This window comes from Pogona vitticeps, chromosome 7 (genome assembly GCF_051106095.1).
Source record: "Pogona vitticeps strain Pit_001003342236 chromosome 7, PviZW2.1, whole genome shotgun sequence".
Lineage (NCBI taxonomy): Eukaryota > Metazoa > Chordata > Lepidosauria > Squamata > Agamidae > Pogona > Pogona vitticeps.
In genome coordinates, this window is record NC_135789.1 from 14,389,818 (window position 1) to 14,409,587 (window position 19,770).

At 50.6% G+C, this 19,770-nt stretch overlaps 1 protein-coding gene across 2 annotated transcripts; it reads left to right on the forward strand.

The window, feature by feature from the left end:
* The first annotated feature begins 1,701 nt into the window (after positions 1–1,701).
* Positions 1,702–19,374, forward strand: SLC5A5 (solute carrier family 5 member 5). 2 transcript variants are annotated; one of them, XM_072977988.2, is made up of 16 exons: positions 1,702–2,643; positions 6,942–7,363; positions 10,944–11,009; positions 11,155–11,206; positions 11,473–11,540; positions 11,817–11,971; positions 12,210–12,350; positions 13,242–13,371; positions 13,918–14,006; positions 14,436–14,548; positions 14,668–14,738; positions 15,251–15,337; positions 15,480–15,685; positions 15,949–16,052; positions 17,348–17,451; positions 17,871–19,374. In XM_072977988.2, exons 2-16 carry the CDS (start codon positions 6,992–6,994, stop codon positions 18,075–18,077), a joined length of 1,965 nt encoding a protein of 654 aa, XP_072834089.2. In that variant the 5' UTR covers positions 1,702–2,643; positions 6,942–6,991; the 3' UTR covers positions 18,078–19,374. The 2 variants fall into 2 exon arrangements, with proteins under 2 accessions (XP_072834089.2, XP_020636573.3); XM_020780914.3 differs by lacking the exon at positions 1,702–2,643 and adding an exon at positions 5,877–6,116.
* The last annotated feature ends 396 nt before the right edge of the window (positions 19,375–19,770 follow it).

Below are 19,770 nucleotides of genomic sequence, written 5' to 3' on the forward strand. Positions count from 1 at the left end.
GGTTCGAGAAAGATGAGCAGCCGTCTTCGTTTCCTGTTTTCAGAGAACTCCGAGAGGCTGGCGTGTCACCCTGGTTTCCTGTCGATTTTCTGAACGTGGGGGTTGAAGGAGGGACCCCGTGATGCTCAGAGGGCTGGATCCTGAAAAGAGACCGAGGGGTAGTGGTGGTGGTTTCTGCCTTGGGGGGAGGCAGAATCTAAACTTCTTCCAAAGTGGAGAAGCCCCTTTGGTGAAGCCCTCTTTCCTCCCCACATTAGCTAAGGGAGGGTGGGTCGTCTCTCTCTCTCTCTCTCTCTCTCTCTCTCTCTCTCTCTCTTTCTTGCATCTGTTTATCCCAAACTCCAGAAAAAATGGCTTTTTTTGCTCTTAATTCCTGGGAGATTCTGGGATTCTAAGGTGACAATAATACCTCTTCAGAACTTTGCTTTGGGAACTGGAGGAATAGATTCTGCTGAGTACGTGGGCCTGCATAAATAGAGTAAAAATATCATTTATTTCTCTCTCTCCCCCCCCCCCCCCAGGTCTCAGTACTCAAACCCACTTACTCCTGTATGGCAAGCCTCTCTGTCTGGGTACCAAGCATAAAGGCTAGGATGCCCACCTTGAGGAAGGGTTGCCACCTCTCTGCGTGCCTCTGCTCCTGCAATGGCGTGCCATGGCGGAGGCACTTGGCAAGGGCTGTGTGGAGCAGACATTTCCTCCAGTATAGCTCAGACTTGGGTGACAAGCAAAGAGTGTCTGCGTCTACGGGGCATTTTTAAAAACACAGATCCTGATGTTGTCCCACCTGGTCAGGATGATTCCCCCTCTCCCTTTTTGACTGTGTGGTTTCTCCTTCTCGTCCCCTCTCAAAGCCCCTCTCAAAGCCCGTGGAATCCAGTCACCCTCCATTCGCCCTCCGTCTCGCTGTATGACCCAGAATAGGGAGTGGAAAATGTGGATTTCTGTCGGTGACTGGCTTCGGGGAGGTATTATTCTGCCACGATCCACAGGGGTTTGATCGTCTTGATGTGTCGACCAAACTTGTGTGTGTCTTGCACTCCCCACCTCCCCCCCCCCGCGAGCTCTGGGTGTCTCCCATCAGGAAATCTCTCTCCTCACAAAGCTGCTTCATTTAGTAGTGGGCTCTTTCGGGGACAGAAGGGGAGGCGGAAGAGTGACAGCCGTCCTCCGTCATCCTAATATTTATTTTTGGGAGGTGCCCGGCTGGAGATACGGTGAGAAAAAGTGGATTGAATCCTTTGCCCTGTTGCGGGGGGGGGGGGAGGGACCTGCAGGCATGAATCGAACACGGAACCAGCATGGAGGAAGGTGGCAGTGGGAATTTTTTTCCCAGTGAAGGGAGGGGGGAAGTCCCTTCTCTCTCTCTCTCTCTCTCTCTCTCTCTCTCTCTCTCTCTCAAAATCTCCTAGATAAATATTGAGGAAAGGAGAGCCGTGTTCCCAGGACCGCTTGATAAAATAAAATAAAATAAAAAACGAAAGGGAAGGCATGAAATAAAGGGAAACCGAGATTATGACGCTCGGCAGATCCAGATTAAATACAAATCGCTGGGCTTAGTTTGCAGCCGCACTGATTTCTTGGAAGGTGCTCCGGCTTTATCCATTTCTTCTCGGCTGCTGATAGAAAGTTAGCCACAAAGCGGGCAATGTTGCTTGGCACCCCACCCTCCCACCCACCCACCCCCCAAAAAATAAAGGCAAAAAAATTTGATATAGGACCAGGTGGTTCTGATCAGGAAAGCTAGTCAAGGGCCCTGGAATTACAAAATTCGCAATCGTGGGAGAACCCGCTCGCCTCCCCGCTCTGTCGGCACTTGTCGGGTCCCGTCGCGGCAGGAAGGAGATGCGAGAGAATCCCTTTTCTGTCAGTCTCGCCACCGAGGGAACATCTCTTTTGTGGAAAGAAATAAGTGTTGCAATGGCTTGGAAGAAAAACCATCTGCAAGAATTGACAGGAGACGTCATTGTGCCGGGAATCAAGAGGGAGGCCGGGATTTGCATAAATGTCACAGTGATTGGATATGGTGCAACCCGAACACTCCTTTGGGGGGGGGGTTGGAGAAATCATGATGGCAGTGCTGAGCACCCCAGGGGAGGTGGGAGCGTGGCCAGCGGAGTGGACGGCCTGGGGCATTTATTCTCAAAGCCTTGGCTGTAATTAAGGTGAAGCTGTGATCATGGGACAGTGGTGAATGAAATGGGGGGGGGAGTGCTTCACCCCAAAACATCAGGGGGAACAATTTTCTCCTGGGACGTAAGTCGTAATTTGCCATGTCCCTAGCAGAGGCTGGCTCAGCACAGGGCCTATTGGCTTGGGCTGGTATCGTCACCAACTCCCCAAAGGGTTTTCCACTGCAGGGCAGTTTTTCAAGCTTTTTTTTCCCCCACAAGTCCCAATCTTTTAACGGGTGTTTTCTTTTTGTCTTCTCTCCGGACCTCCCTGGTCAAAGGGACAAATGACTCTTTGAGAGACTGGCAAGGGCGTTCCAACCCTTTTGGAGAAATTGGAAATGCAAATACTTTTTTTAAAAGGAGGAGCCGCGCAGGAGAACATGCAGGGCAGAAGGACTGAGTCTCAACCAACACGAGAGCCACGATGGAGTCACCTCTGGAGGAAACCGAAGAAACCAAGCAAACAAAGGTAATTACCCTCAACCTTGGTTTGCAGGTATGTTTTGACATGCCTGGATGCTACACCCCGATTTCCTGCTTTCCGGCCATAAACCAATACATTTTTTTCATGGGCTGCAACTATCCCACGGTCTTGGGAAAATGATTTATGTGGGGGCGAACGGCGGGTGTCACTCTGCACCCTGGCATGTCCTTGCAACAAGCTGGGGAAAGTAGGTCGGGCCACCCAGAGAGTTGGGGCATCTCCAAGGACACCCAAAAGAATATCACCAGGAAGGTGTGAGCCTGAAAGCCCCTTGAACCAACCTAAACCCAGAGCAGAGCCAGGCTACTTATTTCCCTTTGGAACCTGGCTCGCTCACTCGAGTTGCCTGATTTGTGCCAGAAGGCAGATGTGCCTTGGCAAGCGTTGCTTAGCGGGTCACGCTTGTGGCAACCCGAAAAGTAGGTCAGAGCCATCCATGTGCGGAGGGTGGAGGCCGCCTCGAACCTGGAGAAGTAGGTCACGTATTCAAAACCCGAACTTTGGTTACATTCGATCGTGGGCTCTCTTCTGTGGCTGAGTGGCTTCCCTCCGTGGCTTCCCTGGCCTTGAGTGAACACAAGCCACGGGGTGTGCATGGGCCGCCTTTCCTTGCCTGGGGGGTGGGAATGGGAATGGTAGCCCATCTCCCCTTCAGCATCCCGGGTTCCAAGCATCTGCGTGGGAAGCCCTCCGAGAGGATCAGCCTGCAAGGGTTCACCCGCCATGCTTCATCACGAAAGGTCCTCACGCCATTCGGGGGGATCGAAACCAACATTGTTAATATGAGGCGGGGATTGTACATGACCACAGAGTCAGCCATGTTCCTATGTTGATTCACAACAGACCAAGGGTCTTGTGTCAGCCTCAAAACTGCCCAGGCTTTTTTTTGAGATGAGCTTTCAGGGACCCTCAGGCGGCTGGGAGTCCCTGTTTCGGACATCGTGAGTGACAGCCCGCAGAAACATCAGCCTTGTAAAACTCATTCGTCTTCAAGTGTTCACGGAACTCACTAAAAATGTAAACACCAAACCGTCTTGAGACGCAAGCAGTAGAGCCAGAAGGTCGAATGAGGTGAGCCACTGAGCTTTGCATTTAGAAGCAACACTGCCTTAAGAGGCAAAAGACATCTGTTTGTTCTACCAGGAATTGGCTCCCAATCAGCTTCCCAACTGTGTTTGCACTTTTCAAAGTGGGGAGGGTGAACGTGGATACCGCAAAGGATTCAACATGTTTTCCGCCCTCCTCTTATTTCAGATTTGACACTATGGGATGAGCATTTATTCAATTTTGGGTGTTGTTTGTTTTTTTTGAAACATGATCAAAGAAAGACATTGGTGCCAAATGCAGACACCACGCTAGCGAGAGAACCCCCCCCCCCACCCTGGCCCACCCACTTGAACGAGTTTTTATTGATTTTGGCCCCTTGTACCTGCCCGGAACTGTGTGCAAAAGTGACACCAGCGGGGCTGAGAGAGGAGCGTTTACTCGGTGGGTGGGGCGGTGATTCAGACCTGGGGGAATTTCAGCCGTGAAGAAGGAAGTCTTTACGTTTCCCGCCCCCCCCGCCCCTTTTGCACAGCAGCACCTCTTTGGTCTTCTGAAGAAATCACAAAGAGAGGATCAGTGACCCTTGGAGTGTGATTCAGCACTGTTTGCTTTCTTTGAGGACTAGTGACATCTGCCTGGGAAAAAAGGATGGAGCTTGTGATGAATGACGAGAGGAAAGGACAAGCCGCCAGACCCATGCATGACATCCCAGAGAGCTGGCACGCATGGGGCCAGAGAGCTGCCTGTTCTGCTCCAAAAAAAGGAAGAAGAAGCCAGGCATTTTTGCATGGGAGTTAAGCAGCTAGTCCTCATGCTTCCCTGGAGTTTCCCCGGCCCTCCGGTCTTCCTTGTTGCTTCTCTGTAGGTCCCACCCCCAGGACAAACACAATAGCTTTAAGCTGCTGCCTCCTGGCCTGTCAGGCGAAGGAAGGGGTTTTTGTGGGTTGGAGAAATCTGAGGCCTGTTTGTGTAGCAACTGGGGAATTTCTGAAGTTTAGCGTGAGCCCAGGATGACACACTTCCCTTGGGAAAAAGCTGGGCGAGGAGACACCTTTCTCCAGCGGGCACATAAATACCAGAAGTGTGTGGATGTACAAAATGCAGGGGAGCCCCTAAACCAAGACGCCAGCCCCGTATCCAGTGGGCCAGCCAAGAAAAGCTGCTCCCTCAGCTTCTTCCTTCTCCTTGAGATCTGCAAACAGAGACGGTGAGATTAGAACCCGGCACGTCGACGCTTCGTCCCTGAGAGAGCTTGGCCGTCTTGGTCGGAAAGGCAAAAGGCACAAGGTCAGCTTCCGAACGGTGCGAGACAGAGAGAGAAAGAAGGAAAGAAAGTGGAGAGCAACATATTCCATTCTCCGGCCTGGCCCAACTTGGACGCCAACAAACACCATCATCCCCGTATTGGTGTGGACAATGGTGTGGGAGGGAGCCCCCTTTCCCTGGAGAGCCTCGGGTTGGGAGTTGCTCCTGATTGGGTCACGGGAAGCCGAAGGGAACACCGGGTCCCTCCCCCTGGGAAGAAAAAAAAGCTTAGTGGCCCTTGGAGAAAACACTTTTGGTTGAGCATCGGCAGATCCGTGGCTGGCCACGGACGCCGGTGCCAGGTGGAACCCGTGTGTCTCAAAAGGTGGCTTTTTTGGGAAACCAGCCTGCCATTTCAGGCTCCGGCGGCCCCTCACTTCCCAACCCAGCCAGACTGCCTTTCTCCCCACCCACCCATCCATGGGGATGCCACGTGGAAGAGGTCTGCAGAAGACGGTCCACAGTGCCTAGCTCTCTTTGGGGCCTTCCTTAGGGGCTGTTGCTCTTCTCTACCCCCCCTTCCCGGAAATCCCCCCAGTTGTGTAACCAGGAAATTTATCTCTCTTCCTCCCCATCCCACCCCCCTGTGTTTCTTTTTCTCTCTTTCTACTGGGTGCAAAAAAAAATAAAAAATAAAGATGAAGCTGTTTCCTCCTGCAGGGAATCCCAATGCCTTCCCCCTTGCTTCCTCATCCTTGCCGTGCCAGGTCGGCGCTTGGCAAACCACCCAGAAGAAGCAGGATTGGGAGCGAGAAGAGACCGCAGGCTCCTTTGCCCTCTAGGAGACCAGCCTCTCCCCCCCCCTTGCAAAGGGGTGTGGGGAAGAGTCCAGACGCCTCCCTTCTTATCACCCACCCCAGCGAGCAGGGGCAAGCTCCTTAAGAACCAGAGGAGTGACTGGCTGGCAGACTGGTTTTTCCTGGGCATCCTTTCCTGGGCATCCGTCTGCCTCCCAGTCCAGGCGACGCCGAGTCCTCCCCGTTGCTGGCCTTTGGCACACTCGGCCACCGGCTCTCTCTCGCTCGCTCTCCAGCTGCATTCCAGCCACCGGAGGAAACTTGGGGTCAACTTTTTTGTGGTTTTTTTGGAGTTGGGGGTGGAGAAAGGTGAATCTCGTTTCCGCTTTTCCTGCCGGCTCCTTCTTCGTTTTTCCCAGCCACTCACCTGTGATTTTTTTTCATTTATTTCCCTTTTTTTTTGAAAGAGAATAATTTTTCATTTCTTTCTTTCTCCCTTCCTTTCTTTCTCTCTTTCTCTCTTTTTCTCTTTCTCTCTTTCTTTCCTTTCTTCAGCTCCTTCCTTCTTTCTTTCATTCATCATCAGTCCCTTCCTTGTTAAAAACCCAAACAGATGAGACCATAAACTATGTTAGGGCAGTTACTGGGAAATCTTATCTAATCTCTGTCTATAAAAAAAATGACTTGATGGACTTTACAATATTTCTGGAATTACCTTGCTATTTCCTTTCTTTCTTTTTAATTAGCACCTCTTGCTTGTTTTGATTTTTTTTTCTTTTTTGGCCCTTCGTCCGTCTCTCCCTGGGTTGGCCGTCCACATTCCAAACAGGGGACTTGGGACTTGTATTGACATTGTAATCGTGCCCTCTGTATCTCCCGAACTCTCTGGATCTTCTTTCGGGTGTCGTTTCTTTTCTTCCCCCTGCGGGAGCATTGCTTCCCATCCGGACACCTCTAGGCACAAATTCTTGGATTGAAAATAGACATTTCAATCTGGCGATTGGTGGGGTAATTTGCTTTCAGCCCTGGGAAGGGGGGCAGCCCCTCTGTTTTCCTCCTGCCGCCGATAACAGTGGGCATAAAAGAGCCGGGTTTAAATTGTGCGTCTCTCCATTGTTGATTTCAGCATTTTCTCCATTGAGTTTTTTTCTGTTGGGTTTTGAGACCCTGGCTTTGCTCTCTCTCTCTCTCCAGCCTCTTCCTTCGGCTAAAAGGTGTGTGATCCGAATCCGCTGGAAAGCAACATGTCCCAAACGGTGGGCCTCGAGTCCTATAAATCAGAGATGCTCACTTTCAGCTTGTGGGATTACGGCGTTTTTGGCCTGATGCTCCTTATCTCCACCAGCATCGGCCTCTTCTATGCCTTGGCCAAAGGTGGCCAGAAGACCTCCGAGGACTTCTTCACGGGCGGGCGCCAGATGTCGGCCATCCCGGTGGGGCTCTCCCTTTCCGCCAGCTTCATGTCCGCCATCCAAGTGTTGGGCGTCCCGGCTGAAGCGTATCGCTACGGCTTGAAATTCCTCTGGATGTGCTTGGGGCAGCTCGTGAACACCCTCCTGACAGCCTATCTCTTCCTCCCTGTCTTCTACCGGCTGGGACTCACCAGCACGTACGAGGTAAGGAGCCTGCCGAGAGGACACAGGGTTATGTTGTTGTTGTTGTTGTTGTTTTTTAATGGGTGTGAGTTTGTGTGTCCATGACATCCTTTTTATTATCAACTCCTTTTAAAAGGAAATTGATCGGATACTGGGTGCAATTTTAGCAAATTTTAGTTAACCCCCCCTTTTTTTTTAAATCAAAGGATTGTGTATTTTATGTTATTTTATTTTTTTTCTAAATGTGAAGTGATGTTCCTGTCCCTTTGGATTGGCGTGAACCCCCCTGGACTCTCCAGAGTTGTAAAATTATGAGATGGATAAGATTTTTTTGGGGGGCGGGGGGAGGCAGGCATGACCTCAAGGTGAATCTAAAATGAAGAGGCCTCCGATTTATAGACTGCAGACTCTTGGGATTCTTATAATGCTTGCATTTGCTTGTAGGTTTGGCGTAGCGGTTCAGGTGTTGTTCCAGGACTGAGGAGATCGGGTTTCAAATTCCCACTAAGCCCTAGAAACTCTCTGGGGGGTTAGCACAGGGAAGCCGCTCTGGACGCATCTCGAAACCTCGGAAAACCGTGTATTAGGGCAGCAATAAATTGGAGGGATTTGACGATCGAGAAGGGGTGTCTAAGAGCCCTCCCAAACCCTTGGGATTTTGCAAAAATTAAGCAGCCTGTTTGATCAGAGTCCAGAAACGCGGGGCGACAATTCCAGAGCTAGGCAAAGCCATTTCCCCTGGACTAAAAAGCCCATTATCCTCCAAAGGAGCTTTCTAGGTTCAGATCACTGATGATCCACCACAGGGGTGTGTGTGAGAATTTCGAGGAGGAATTGAGGATGATGGGTTTCCCTGCTCGTCTGTCTGCATATGAAGGCTAAGCCACCCGTTCCATGGTGCCACGGTGGCTATTTAATATGTGCTGCACTGGCCTAAAAAGTATCTGGAATGGTCAATTTAAAAAAAAACCTGGCCGATAAAGAGACCTCTCTTTTTGTCTTATCTTTCGCTAAAGGAGCAAACATTTTTCTGGCTCTTAAATCCAATGTTTGACCAGGTGATGCAAAATTTTAATTTTTTTTAAAAAAATACTAAATGCACTTTGGGCGTAAGTAGAAGAAGGATACGGCCAAGCCTTCCTCCCTTTCGATCCGGGAAATGCTGGATGGTTGGTCCTGAAAGGTGACGGAGTAAAAGCTACATATTTCAGATTTTTTCCCCGTGTAGACAATGCCGGGTCTGTCTTCAGGGACCCGGAGAGCTCCCCTCTTAGCTCAGAGGCATGAGAAAATGGGTCTGTGATGGTTCGGAACAAAATCCGGTGTCGCCATGGGTGCAAAAGGCTAGACATTTCTAGAAATCAACAGGCTCTGCCATGAGAAGGTGTATTTTAAAAATTATTTTCATTTATTTAAAATATTTTTATCCTGCCTTTCTCTTTGAAAGGATTCATGGTGGCTAATTTTTTTTAATTTAGCTCCATTGCATCAGAAAGCTGGTGTTCCTTCTCCTAACAATTGACCAGAATCCCATACCTCACAGCCCTGAATCAAAATCAGATAGAGCTATGCCGGCTGAGGATGATGGGGGATGTAGTTTGGTAGCACCTGGACAGACACACAGCCTATCCCGCGTCCCCCTATTCAAATACAACACCCTTAGAGGTGGAGAAAATGGAGGCCTTATGTGGAAGCTGGGTCTCAAAGCCCCCATGAGCCTGGATCCGGCACGGCCAGGCTCCAGGGACGATGGGGTTAGTTTAAAAAGCCACACTGTTGCTTGGGGACAGTTTATTTTCTGCATGTGTTGACATTCCACATTGTGATCTACAAACATCCTTCAGATTGCAGAGCCCTGACTTTTTGCCTACTTGTTTTCTAAGATAATAAAGAGTCAGAGGTCCCTCCTGGGGCTCTTTCCATTATGAAGGAGTTTCCACTATTTATTTGGGACTGAAAAGTGGAAAAACATCAAAGGGAGACTCTTTGTCTCTTCTTCCCCCCCCCCCGCCAAGTTGTTTGGAGAAACTGGTTGTCCCTTTGCCACCCTCCGGGTCTGGCATCTTGGTGAAGCCAGACGGCTTTGGCCAGCCTAGCAAACTTTGGGTGAACGCTGGGATTTGTAGTTGAACCCTCTCTTCTAGAGGGCCGCCCCATCCTAGAGCATGTGCCAAGTGGCCACCATGCTCGGCATCATCTCCCTTTCCATCCAGTTCCCTCCTCAGTTCTTGAACGTTTGGGCACCATGGTGCGACTCCCAGCGCACCCCCCCCAAAAAACACACTGACTTCTATTTCTGTGTATCTCCAGGGATTGGATGCCAGGGTTGGCTCCCCGATACCTTTTGCTGCCTGAGGCTGAGAGCGCCACGAGAAACCCCCCAAAAGCGGACGCATGCACATTTCTCCATGACTTTTGCCTCGAGCCACGGAGAAACTGCTCTGCGCTCCCGGGCGTTTTGCTCAGCCGCCTCTCCTCATCATGGCTGGGGAGGTTCTCAAGAGCCCCAAACGGAGAGGGCCGTCTTTCACGCAAATGTGCAAGCAGCCTCCGTGGGATTAAGGGGCAGGGGAACATGGTGTGCACTTGTGCAGTTGTGTGTTTGTTCAGAGATCCACTTCTCTGCATACGAGGTTGCGCTTCGCCTGAACGGAACCATCTGACTTTAAAAAAAGAACACATTTACTGGGTTTCCACCGATGCATCTTTCAGCTGGGAAACAACAGGGCGAATATTTTCTCCGAAGAAGTAGGGCCAGAAACAGCTGGCCCTGACACACAGGAACAGCTGAGTCCTTGCTATTTGCTTGGGGAAGAACAATCTCCTTTTTAAAACACACGTGCGCACAACTCAGAGTTCACTAGATGCAACCACAGCTTGAGCTAGGCCACCCCGTGGACCTGGATAAACAGGATGACATCCCACGTGGTGGGTTTTGGGCTTGTGTGGTTGATGGGACAAATAGACGCCTGGGAAGGTGTCGGTGCTTTGAAAGAGGAGGTGGTCACGTGCTGGCCCGGGGTTACAAATTTCAGCCGGGAATGAGGACCCAGCAGCGAAACAGCTGGAAGTGTGTTCTCCGTAGGGAGAGTGAGGTGCATTGCAGGTCCCGGGAGCTTTTAGTTCTGGCTCGGCTGTGGTGCGGACCCCTTTTTTCCCCGTGGGTCAAACGGGGATGAGTATCAAAGAATCCACACTTTCCTTCCTTGTGATTCAAAAGTACCCGTATTTTTCCATGTATAAGACATCCCCATGTATAAGATGCCCCCCACTTTTCTAATCCAAAATTAAGAAATCTAAGTGGGGCTTAGGGGGAAAGGGATCGAAGCACTGCAGGATCGCTTTGTTCCCTGCTTTCCCCTCCGCTTGTTTTTGTTCTCACCTCAGCTTACTTCTGTGACCCTCAATTTTTAGTCTAAAGATTTTAGACAAAAGTATAGTCTTATACATGGAAAAATATGATCATTGTGAATGAATGTCCTTGAAGCCAAAGAAAATATCAGGACCCACAAAGAGCAACTTTTCCGTGGTGCTCCGGGGGAAAGCGTCTTCCTGCTGGGATTTCAGTTCCCTTACCCCCCTCCCGATTTTCTCTCCGTAGTACCTGGAGCTCAGGTTCTCCAAGAAAGTCCGCCTGTGTGGGACCATCCAGTATGTCCTGGCCACGGTAAGTCTCCTGGAATGTGTCTCGGCGTGGCCTCTCCGCCAGGAATGACCAGTCCTGAGTGGGTGAGAGCCCCTTCGTCTCCTGAGATGCACCTGCAGATTTTAGAAAGGTCTCAGACAGGTTTGTTTCTCGCCTCCCTCCCCAGATGCTGTACACCGGGATTGTGATTTATGCCCCTGCACTGATCCTCAATCAAGGTAAATTTGGTTCCTGCTGCCCTAATGCACTGCTCTGGCTTGCTTATATGCTGGAGTCGGCTTTAAACTTCCAGTTTGAAACAACAGCCAAAAGGGGTCATGCCGAAAGACAGAGGCTTCCGCCCGGCACCAGTATCACCCAGGAAAACTGCCTCTTGATTTCGTTACTGATTCATAAAGAATCATTAATAAACAACTGGTATACGTTGGGTGATGGGTTTTGGTCACCACCTTCTAAAAGTTCACGTACCGCTTTATCTCTCTAGTGACTGGGCTGGACATTTGGGCCTCGCTTCTTTCCACGGGCTTCATCTGTACATTTTACACCACCATCGTGAGTATCTTCCCTATTCCCCGAGACGGGCCGTAGGAAACCTCCTGGGAGTCTTTTTTTCCCAATAACTAAGGCCGCTGAAATTTTGGGGTCCTTCTCTAACTGTTTTGGCGATGTCCTCAGGAAATCTGCATGGAGGGGTACCCCTGAATCTTTGGGGGGGACCCATTGTCCCCACCCCCGAATTTTCTGGACTCTTGTGGTAGATTGCACTTGTCCATGGAGGATCTGTCACTAAGAACCCTTGTATTTTCTATGCCTTCCCCTGTCTTTCAGGGCGGGATGAAGGCCGTCATCTGGACTGACGTCTTCCAGGTATTTGTCATGCTGTCCGGCTTCATAGCCATCTTGATCCAGGGAACGCTGATGGTGGGAGGGCCTGGCCAAGTCCTTGCCATCGCCTACAACAACTCCAGGATCAACATAGCCGAGTAAGTCTCTCTCTCTCTCTCTCTCTCTCTCTCTCTCTCTCTCTCTCTCTCTTTCTTTTTTGCTTTGCTTCCTTCCTTTGCTTCCACATGGGTGGGTGAGACCCTGGTTGAGCGGCAGCAGCAGCAAATCCGGTCTGGGTTTTAGTCCGAACTTTCCTGCATCTCTTGAGAGGGTACAACCTGGTCTCCCAACCTGACTGGGATGTTTCCCGCTTGCTTTTCTTTCCTCACTGCCCAGCTTCAACCCGGATCCCCGCAGCCGGTACACCTTCTGGACATTCATTTTTGGGGGGACGCTTGTGTGGCTCTCCATGTACGGGGTGAACCAGGCGCAGGTGCAACGCTACGTGGCTTGCAAGACGGAGAAAGAGGCCAAGCTGTGAGTTGGGTGGAGGGACGCCGGTGGGGAGTGGGGGGGGACCCCGGGGACGATCCGGGTCTTTCCTGAGAGAGACGCATAGAGAATCGGGTTGGACGTTGGCCACTTCTGTTCCATGCAATAATTAGATTTAACCAAAGCTGCCCCACATACCCCCAAAAATGGTGGCCAATAATTTGGAAATGCTCCTTTGTTCACAGAAGTTCCATGGGCTGCCCCGATCTGTCTCAGGATGATGGGACCCCAAGTCCCTCAGCATCGGGAAGGCTCCCAGTTGCTCCTCCCGGTCCTTAAAGTGCCCTGCGGTTCCTGGAATAGAACCGGGGACCTGGAGGCAAAGGGGGGTGACCCAATCCGTGGCATGCCTCCGTGCCACCGGCCACGGGTTCTGCGCTACCTCCCTCTAAGCCTATAGACTCAAGGCGTATTTCTCGGTGAACCTGATAACCCCGCCGTTATCCTCCGGCGTGTTTGTGGCTACCCCGCCCCGATGCCAGGTGGCCAGCCAGACCGGGTCACGGGGTGATTGGAAGCCGGCTGGGCCATCCCCCTGCGTCTTCGGTTTGTGCAAGGAGTCTAGGATTGGAAAAAGGAGACCGCCCGGCCTCCCTTTGCATCACATGCAAAGCAGGGGGGGGGTTGAACGTGTCTTTTAACTAAAGAGACAGTTTCTAGTCCTCATGACCCCTTTTAAATCAGACGTTTTCAGGCCCTGAAACTTTAAAAAGGAACCCGGGCACTAAGGTCAAGCTGCCGGACGATCTCACCCTGGTTTTAGGGGAGAGGGTTTTGGCTTCTTGGGACACTTTTCCTTCCCGGCCGTTTGGCTCCTTCCACTCATGCCATGTTTTTCTTTCCTTCCTCTCGATTTCTTCCGCTTCATCTCTCCAGGGCGCTTCTGGTCAACCAGCTTGGCCTCTTTGTCATCGTTTCCAGCGCGGTGGGCTGTGGCATTGTGATGTTTGCCCTCTACAAGGACTGTGATCCTCTCTTGGCCGGATACATCTCGGCGCCCGACCAGGTATTTCCTCTTGTGCTGCGGTTCAGAAGCTCGGAGACGGTGAGGGGAGAGAGAGAGAGAGAAAGAGAAAGAAGGGGACACTTTAGACGGCCTGAAAATAATCTAAAACTAAGAGGTGGCCTCAATTTCTTCTCCTTGGTGGTTGCGTTCAAGCAGCCGTCGGTGGAAAGGTAGACTGCCTCTCGGGCTGGAGGTTCTATTAGGCTCATCGTGGGCCGTGGCTGAGGGGGAGACCTCTTTTCCTCATTGATTGGCTCCCTATGGCCTCATGCCCGGCCACAAATGGTGGCCTCCACGGGGATGTGATATGGGGGGGGGAGGAAAGGGAAATGTTGGCACCATGGCAGGCTTCAACCTCAGAAACCCTGCAGTTGTTTGCAACCTCAGTCCCTGATAAACAAGTGGCTGCCTTTCTCTTCACCGTGAAGGAAAGGCTCCGGTCCTCAAGATCCCTCCGGTCCCCCCATGGAGAGAGTGTGTGGATGGAGTCATGGCTTTTATTTTTTTGGTCACCGACGGGTTCTCTCGTCCTCCTCTTTTCTCCAGTACATGCCCTATTTGGTTCTGGATATTTTCGAGAAATACCCCGGGGTGCCTGGTCTTTTCCTAGCCTGTGCCTACAGCGGGACGCTGAGGTTCGTAAGCACCCTTCTCTATAAACACAAATCCTGTTTCTAGTCCTCATGGTTTAGAGCAAAACTGTTAAAGGGTCCCTCCAATGTCATACATGATTTGGTGAGATTTCAGAGTCTTTTTAAAAAGGCCTTCCTGGAGAGCCTGCCGGAAACAGGCACCTTTTGGCGTGCAAAATAAAGACTTTAGCTTTAACGTTCGGCTCTTCCCTTAAATGTGAACTAAGCTTCCGGTCCTCATGCTTCAAAATAAAGGACAGGCCTTAGGGGCCTAGGAAGTGAAGTCAAATCCCGCTGGGCCTCACTGGCAAAGACAGCTCTCCAGGGTTTTAGAGCAGGGGATCCCAGGGAGGAAATCTGGGGGGATCTTTTGGGTGCAAGCTCTCTTCTCCCGCTGCCCCCCCAAAAATCATGCCTGTCGGTTCCTTTCAGCACGGCTTCAACAAGCATCAACGCCATGGCGGCCGTCACTGTGGAGGACCTGATAAAGCCGAATCTCCCAAACCTCTCGCCCCGGAAGCTCATTCTGATCTCCAAGGGGCTGTGTAAGTGGAGAGCCATGGGGGCGGCCGGGGTCATGGCTGGACCCCCTGGGGGGGCTTTGGCTTTCTCCTCTGGAGCCATGAGGCTGAGGGAGGCCCCCTCATCTGTTTTGTGTCTCTAGCATTGATCTACGGGACGTCCTGCATCACAGTAGCGGCTCTGTCGACATTGCTTGGTGGTGGCGTCCTTCAGGTAGAGTGCTCCTATTGCAGCTGGTTCTTCAGATACACATGCACAGCTTCCCAGTGGTCTCCAAGGGCCGCCCTGTATGCAACGCCCTGTAGCAGTCCAGCCTGGAAGCCCTTAGATTACCTGTGGGTGGAGGCACACACCGCGGCAACCGATTGCGTTATCAGAAAGCCTGTTCTGTCCTGCCATTCACCTTTCTCCCATTGTCCTTCCTAATCAGAAATTCAAGGTCTCCGATTGTAGCGGCCCTGAAGCATGTCCAACTTGGGGCGGTCATTTGAAGCAGGCTCACCTGGGGGGGGGGAAATAAACCTCGTCAGGATTGAAAAAAGCCGAAAGGGTCGGGCCAGGATCTTCTGCACGGCCTTCATCCTTTTAAGACACCGGTCAAAATAGTCCAGAAACCCCTTTTTTAGCCCCTGCTTCTGGGATGTTACAGCCAGCAATGTCCTTAGCAATTCTGGATTTTTATAAATGCTCATCTTGTGGGTCTTTTTTCCCCCTCCTCGATCCAGGGTTCCTTCACCGTGATGGGGGTGATTAGTGGCCCACTTCTGGGAGCGTTCGTTTTGGGCATGTTTGTTCCGGTGTGCAACACTGCGGTAAGTCAGCGTGGTGTAAGAGTCATGGCTGGACCTGATCCGTGTCTTTCAAGAAGCCCGGAGAGCCTCGGGCAGCTGCTCCTCACCTTTTCTGATCTAAACCTCGGTCTTCTTTTTTTCTTTTTTCTTTCTTGGTTCTCAGGGGGTCTTCGTCGGTCTTGGTGCCGGCTTTGCCCTCTCCTTCTGGGTCGCAGTGGGGGGAACGATCTACCCCCCTAGCGAGGCCACGATGGGGGTGCTTCCCTCCTATGGAGACTTTTGCCCGCTCTATAATGCCTCTGAAGGAGTAAATGGGACCATCGTTTTTGGACTGCTTCCCCCCATGGACGTCTCAGAATCCATAGAGAGGTGAGGTGGAGAAGAAAGAATGATGGTGCTTACTTTAGAGTCTGATGGTGTTCCTGAAGGTCATCTAGACTAACCGCAAATCCACTTAAGGCAGACAGGCACCCAGACTCTGCTTAAAAGCCTCTTGGGGTGAAGAGCCCTTTGGATGGGACCCCATCCTCTGCCACACCATTCTGCCTTATGTTTGATTTAAAAAAAATCTCCAGTCATAATTTGGATTCCTTCGTTAAAGATCACGTCTGATGAGATCCTTTTCTTGGCAGGCTGGGCATTCTGGACAACTTCTATGCCATGTCTTACCTCTACTACGGTGCCTTGGGAACCATCACCACCATCATTGTTGGGGCTGTGGTAGGCTGCCTGAAAGGTAAGAGCCAGCACCAAACTCTTTCACCTCTGCCATTTTGCTCTTTTAAAGTCGACGAACAGGGCTCGTCCTAAGCTCTCGGAAATATTTGTGGCCTCAATGTCTCAGGATCGAATCCGACGGCATGTTTATTCCGTGTTTCCAAGAGGTGCTCTTCTTCCTCCCCAAATCACATCTGTTTGTCGTAGCATGCGGCTGTCCTTCCTTCCCTCTGTGTCTTGACCTCCCTTGTGTTCTCTTCTTGTGGTTGGTCTCTGGAAAGAAAACGTGGGTTTGAGTTGCAAGTTAAATGGATGCCGCTTTAAGAAAGTCATGTTACAGGAGTCAAAACAGGTTCATTGGAAAGAATGCCCATTCTTCCTAACATCTAGTTTGATTCATTGAAAGTGGAAGACGCTGGGTTTGAGTTCAGATTTAGCAAGAGAGGGCCAAAAAGTAAAAGAAGAACTGGGTTCGAATTCCTGCAACCTCACACAGAAATAAATTTGTAGAGTTTTTGCTTGGTTTTGTTTTTTCCCTTTTACTGAAATTAATGAATTTCAGGGCTTTTGAAACAGAGCTCTCCCGGGTCCTGATCCCCCCCCCCCGCCTGCCCAGTGTGCCAATTCAGTACTTTGGAGAGCTCCTGTGAATCCATTTAATGAAATAAATCTGATTCAATTGAACTTACTTGTTTCTTAAGAGAGATAACACCCAGAGGCGATTCCAATTTCAGTTTTTTAAAAATTACCAAAACATGGCCAATTGGGGGAAAGAAGAAATGAACATTTGTTGATTAATTTATTTTGTTTTAATTCCCCCCCCCCAAATCAACGTGGGAGACTCTAAAGATCAAAGATCCTCCCTCTTTGCCAAGGTCTTGAGTTTGTTTTTTGCTCTTCACAAATCTAGTTTTTTTTTCACCCCTGAATATTCAGGCACGTTTGTCCTGCTCCATATAAGGATTGCCATCTTTTTCTCTGCTTTGATGAACAAGAACTTCCTCCTGGTTTGTTTTTTTTGGCCAAGATCTGCCAAGCATGAACAGGGAGGAGGGTTGCTGGGAACAGCTTTTAGAGACCCAATGCGCTAGTACTGGGTGTGTGTGTGTGTTTAAGGGCGTATTTCTGAAGAATTTCCTCAAAAGGTGCCCACCCTTCCATGTTCAGGATGGAAAGTGGGTGACGGCAAGAATTTAAAAGGTGGGGCTTTTCTCTGTCTTGCTTCTGGAGGGTCTCTCCATGACCAAAGGCCATGCGTCCTCAATGTGGACTAGCTCCCTCAATATTCTGTGTTGTTGTTGGTTCTAATTTCAGGGCCTTCTAAAAGGAGCATGAAGCATCCCGGTGTGCTGTGGTGGGACATCATGAAGCAGACTTCCTCGGTATCCCCTGAGGAGGTCTTGAAGCCATTCCCCAAGGTACAAAGTTGAGGGGGGCAAGCGGGCTGGGCACGAAAACCAGGAGGGCTTACGCTGTCCGACCAGCATGGTATGGTGTTCTTGAAAACCTGAGCCCTTTGAGTGGGGAATAGTCTTCTGAATTACTCTCCACCCAACCCGGTTCCCTCCTAGCACCATGGACTACAAGCTCCATGATCCCCAACATGTGGGAAACCCAGGATCCACTGCTTCCCTTCTTCACAACGTCGGGGGATGTTTTTCAATCGGAGGGCCAGACTCCAGCTGTGGAGAAGCTCTTGGGGGGCTGCTGAGTCTCTGGGGTGGGTGGGAAAAGGGGAAAAATGCCAGCACCCCCAGGCCTGCCTAGGAGGAAGTGGTGGTGGCCAGGGGGGTGTATTGCTCTGCTCACACCCTGTCCTTTCCTGTGCTCTGTGCAGAATCCTGGAAACTCTCCAGACCTGCAAAAGGAGGCTTTTCTCCCCGTTTCTTTGAGTTCAGCTGAGTTTCCGGCGGAGGAGAAGATCCTGATGGGAAAGGAAGGGCTGGCAGGGGCCTCCTCCATCAGAAGCTCAAAGGAATCCGTCTGCATCTGCCCTGCTTTTGACCAAAGCTGCTTCCACGTCCTCCGAGAAACCAACGTGTAGGGAGCCGGGGGCTCCCCCCGGAAATCAGCAATGATGCCCCGACAGGCTCGGGGGTGGGGATGCGCTTGGCTTAGCTGCAACAAGACCCATGGCAACATGTGGCGGACCTCCGGAGACCCTCCTTCCCCAGATCGGGCTGCAAAGCTGTGGCTGAAAGGGGCCCCACACCATCTGGGTTTGGCCCAACCCTGTTCCAAAAGCTGGTGTCCAGCTCCAGTTCTCTCTTTCGCCCATTGAGTGAGCTCATGCTTTGGAGGCAGGTGGTTGTTGTTTGCATCTTCAGCTTCTCCACTCAGACCCAGATCCTGCAACTTTTCCGGATTCTGACTCCACCTTTGGGGTGGGAGGTCTCTCCCGTTCTACCTAGGGATGTCAAAGATCCCCTTTTGGACTTCCTGCCTGGCTCACGCACTGAGTTAGGGCCCTTCCTCCTAAAGACAAACCAAGGCTCTAGTTCTCATTGCTCTGGAGAAATGGGAGTCAGGTAGGAATTGACTGCCTTACACCCCGCCTTTGCCTTTGGAAAGACTCGGCTGGGCTTCTCCAAAGATTCAGACAGAACTGGGAAGCATTTTCCCCCAGCCTTACTGGGAAATCCTGGGAATTGGATCAACGACCGTCTGTATGGGCGCCTCGTCCCTTTTCACACAATGCGGTGGTTTCATGACTTTTGGCTGTACCGCTGGGAATGTTGGAAGTACTGGTTGCATGTAGAGGTCTTTTGCACCCTTCCTTGCTCTTTCATTCATTTTTATTTTGTTCATCTTTCTCAACAAAAACTGCTGTCTCTTATTTAGAAATGGGGTTTCCAGAAGTCCCCGGTTGGACAGGACTGTCTGTTGGACTGTCTGTCAGTCTTTCCTTCCTTCTTCTTTATTTTTCCTTCCTTCCATCCATCACCAGTTCCTTCTACTTATCACTAGCTCCTTCCTTCCTTCCACCCATCACCAGCTTCTTCCTTCCTTCCACCCATCACCAGCTTCTTATTTCCTTCCACCCATCATCAACTCCTTCCTTCCTTCCTTCCTTCCTTCCTTCCTTCCTTCCTTCCTTCCTTCCTTATGAAATATTGTTAATAAAGGTTTTGAGAAAGTCTTTCTCAAATAAAGGTCTACATTCTGGTCATGTTGTGTTTTGTTCCTACTCACCAGAAAAGCACCGGGCAAAGGAAATAAATAAATGTGCATGATTTCAGGAAGCTAACAAAGGGATTGTTTTATGGCTTGGCCTCTTTGCAAGAAGCTGAAGCTACCATACAGCCGCGAACGTATTCCTTTAATAAAAAGAGAGAAACAAACAGAGACTCTACTTCTGTGTGGCTTGGCTGGAACCTACAGGGTGCGAAATATGTGTGCCCGGGTTCAGCTGCTGTGTGGCAGAATGCAAATGGGATCTCATGGGTGGGAGGTTTTTAAAAGGCCAGTGGACGACCATCTTTTTGAGGTGGTTCTTGCTGTGGGTTTCCTGCCCCGGTGGGTTGGACTAGATGGCCTCTGAGGACCCTCATCTCTATAATTCTTCTGCAATCTTTGAGGGAAAACTTCATTCTAGTTTTTTTTAAATAACTGGATTGGTTTTCTTGTACCAATAAATAGGAAATCATGTTTTTTATTTTCCATTCTTTCCTGTTTATGCTTCGTATCAGGAAGTAAATAAGAGCAGAAAATTCACACTGCAACATTCCCTGACTTCT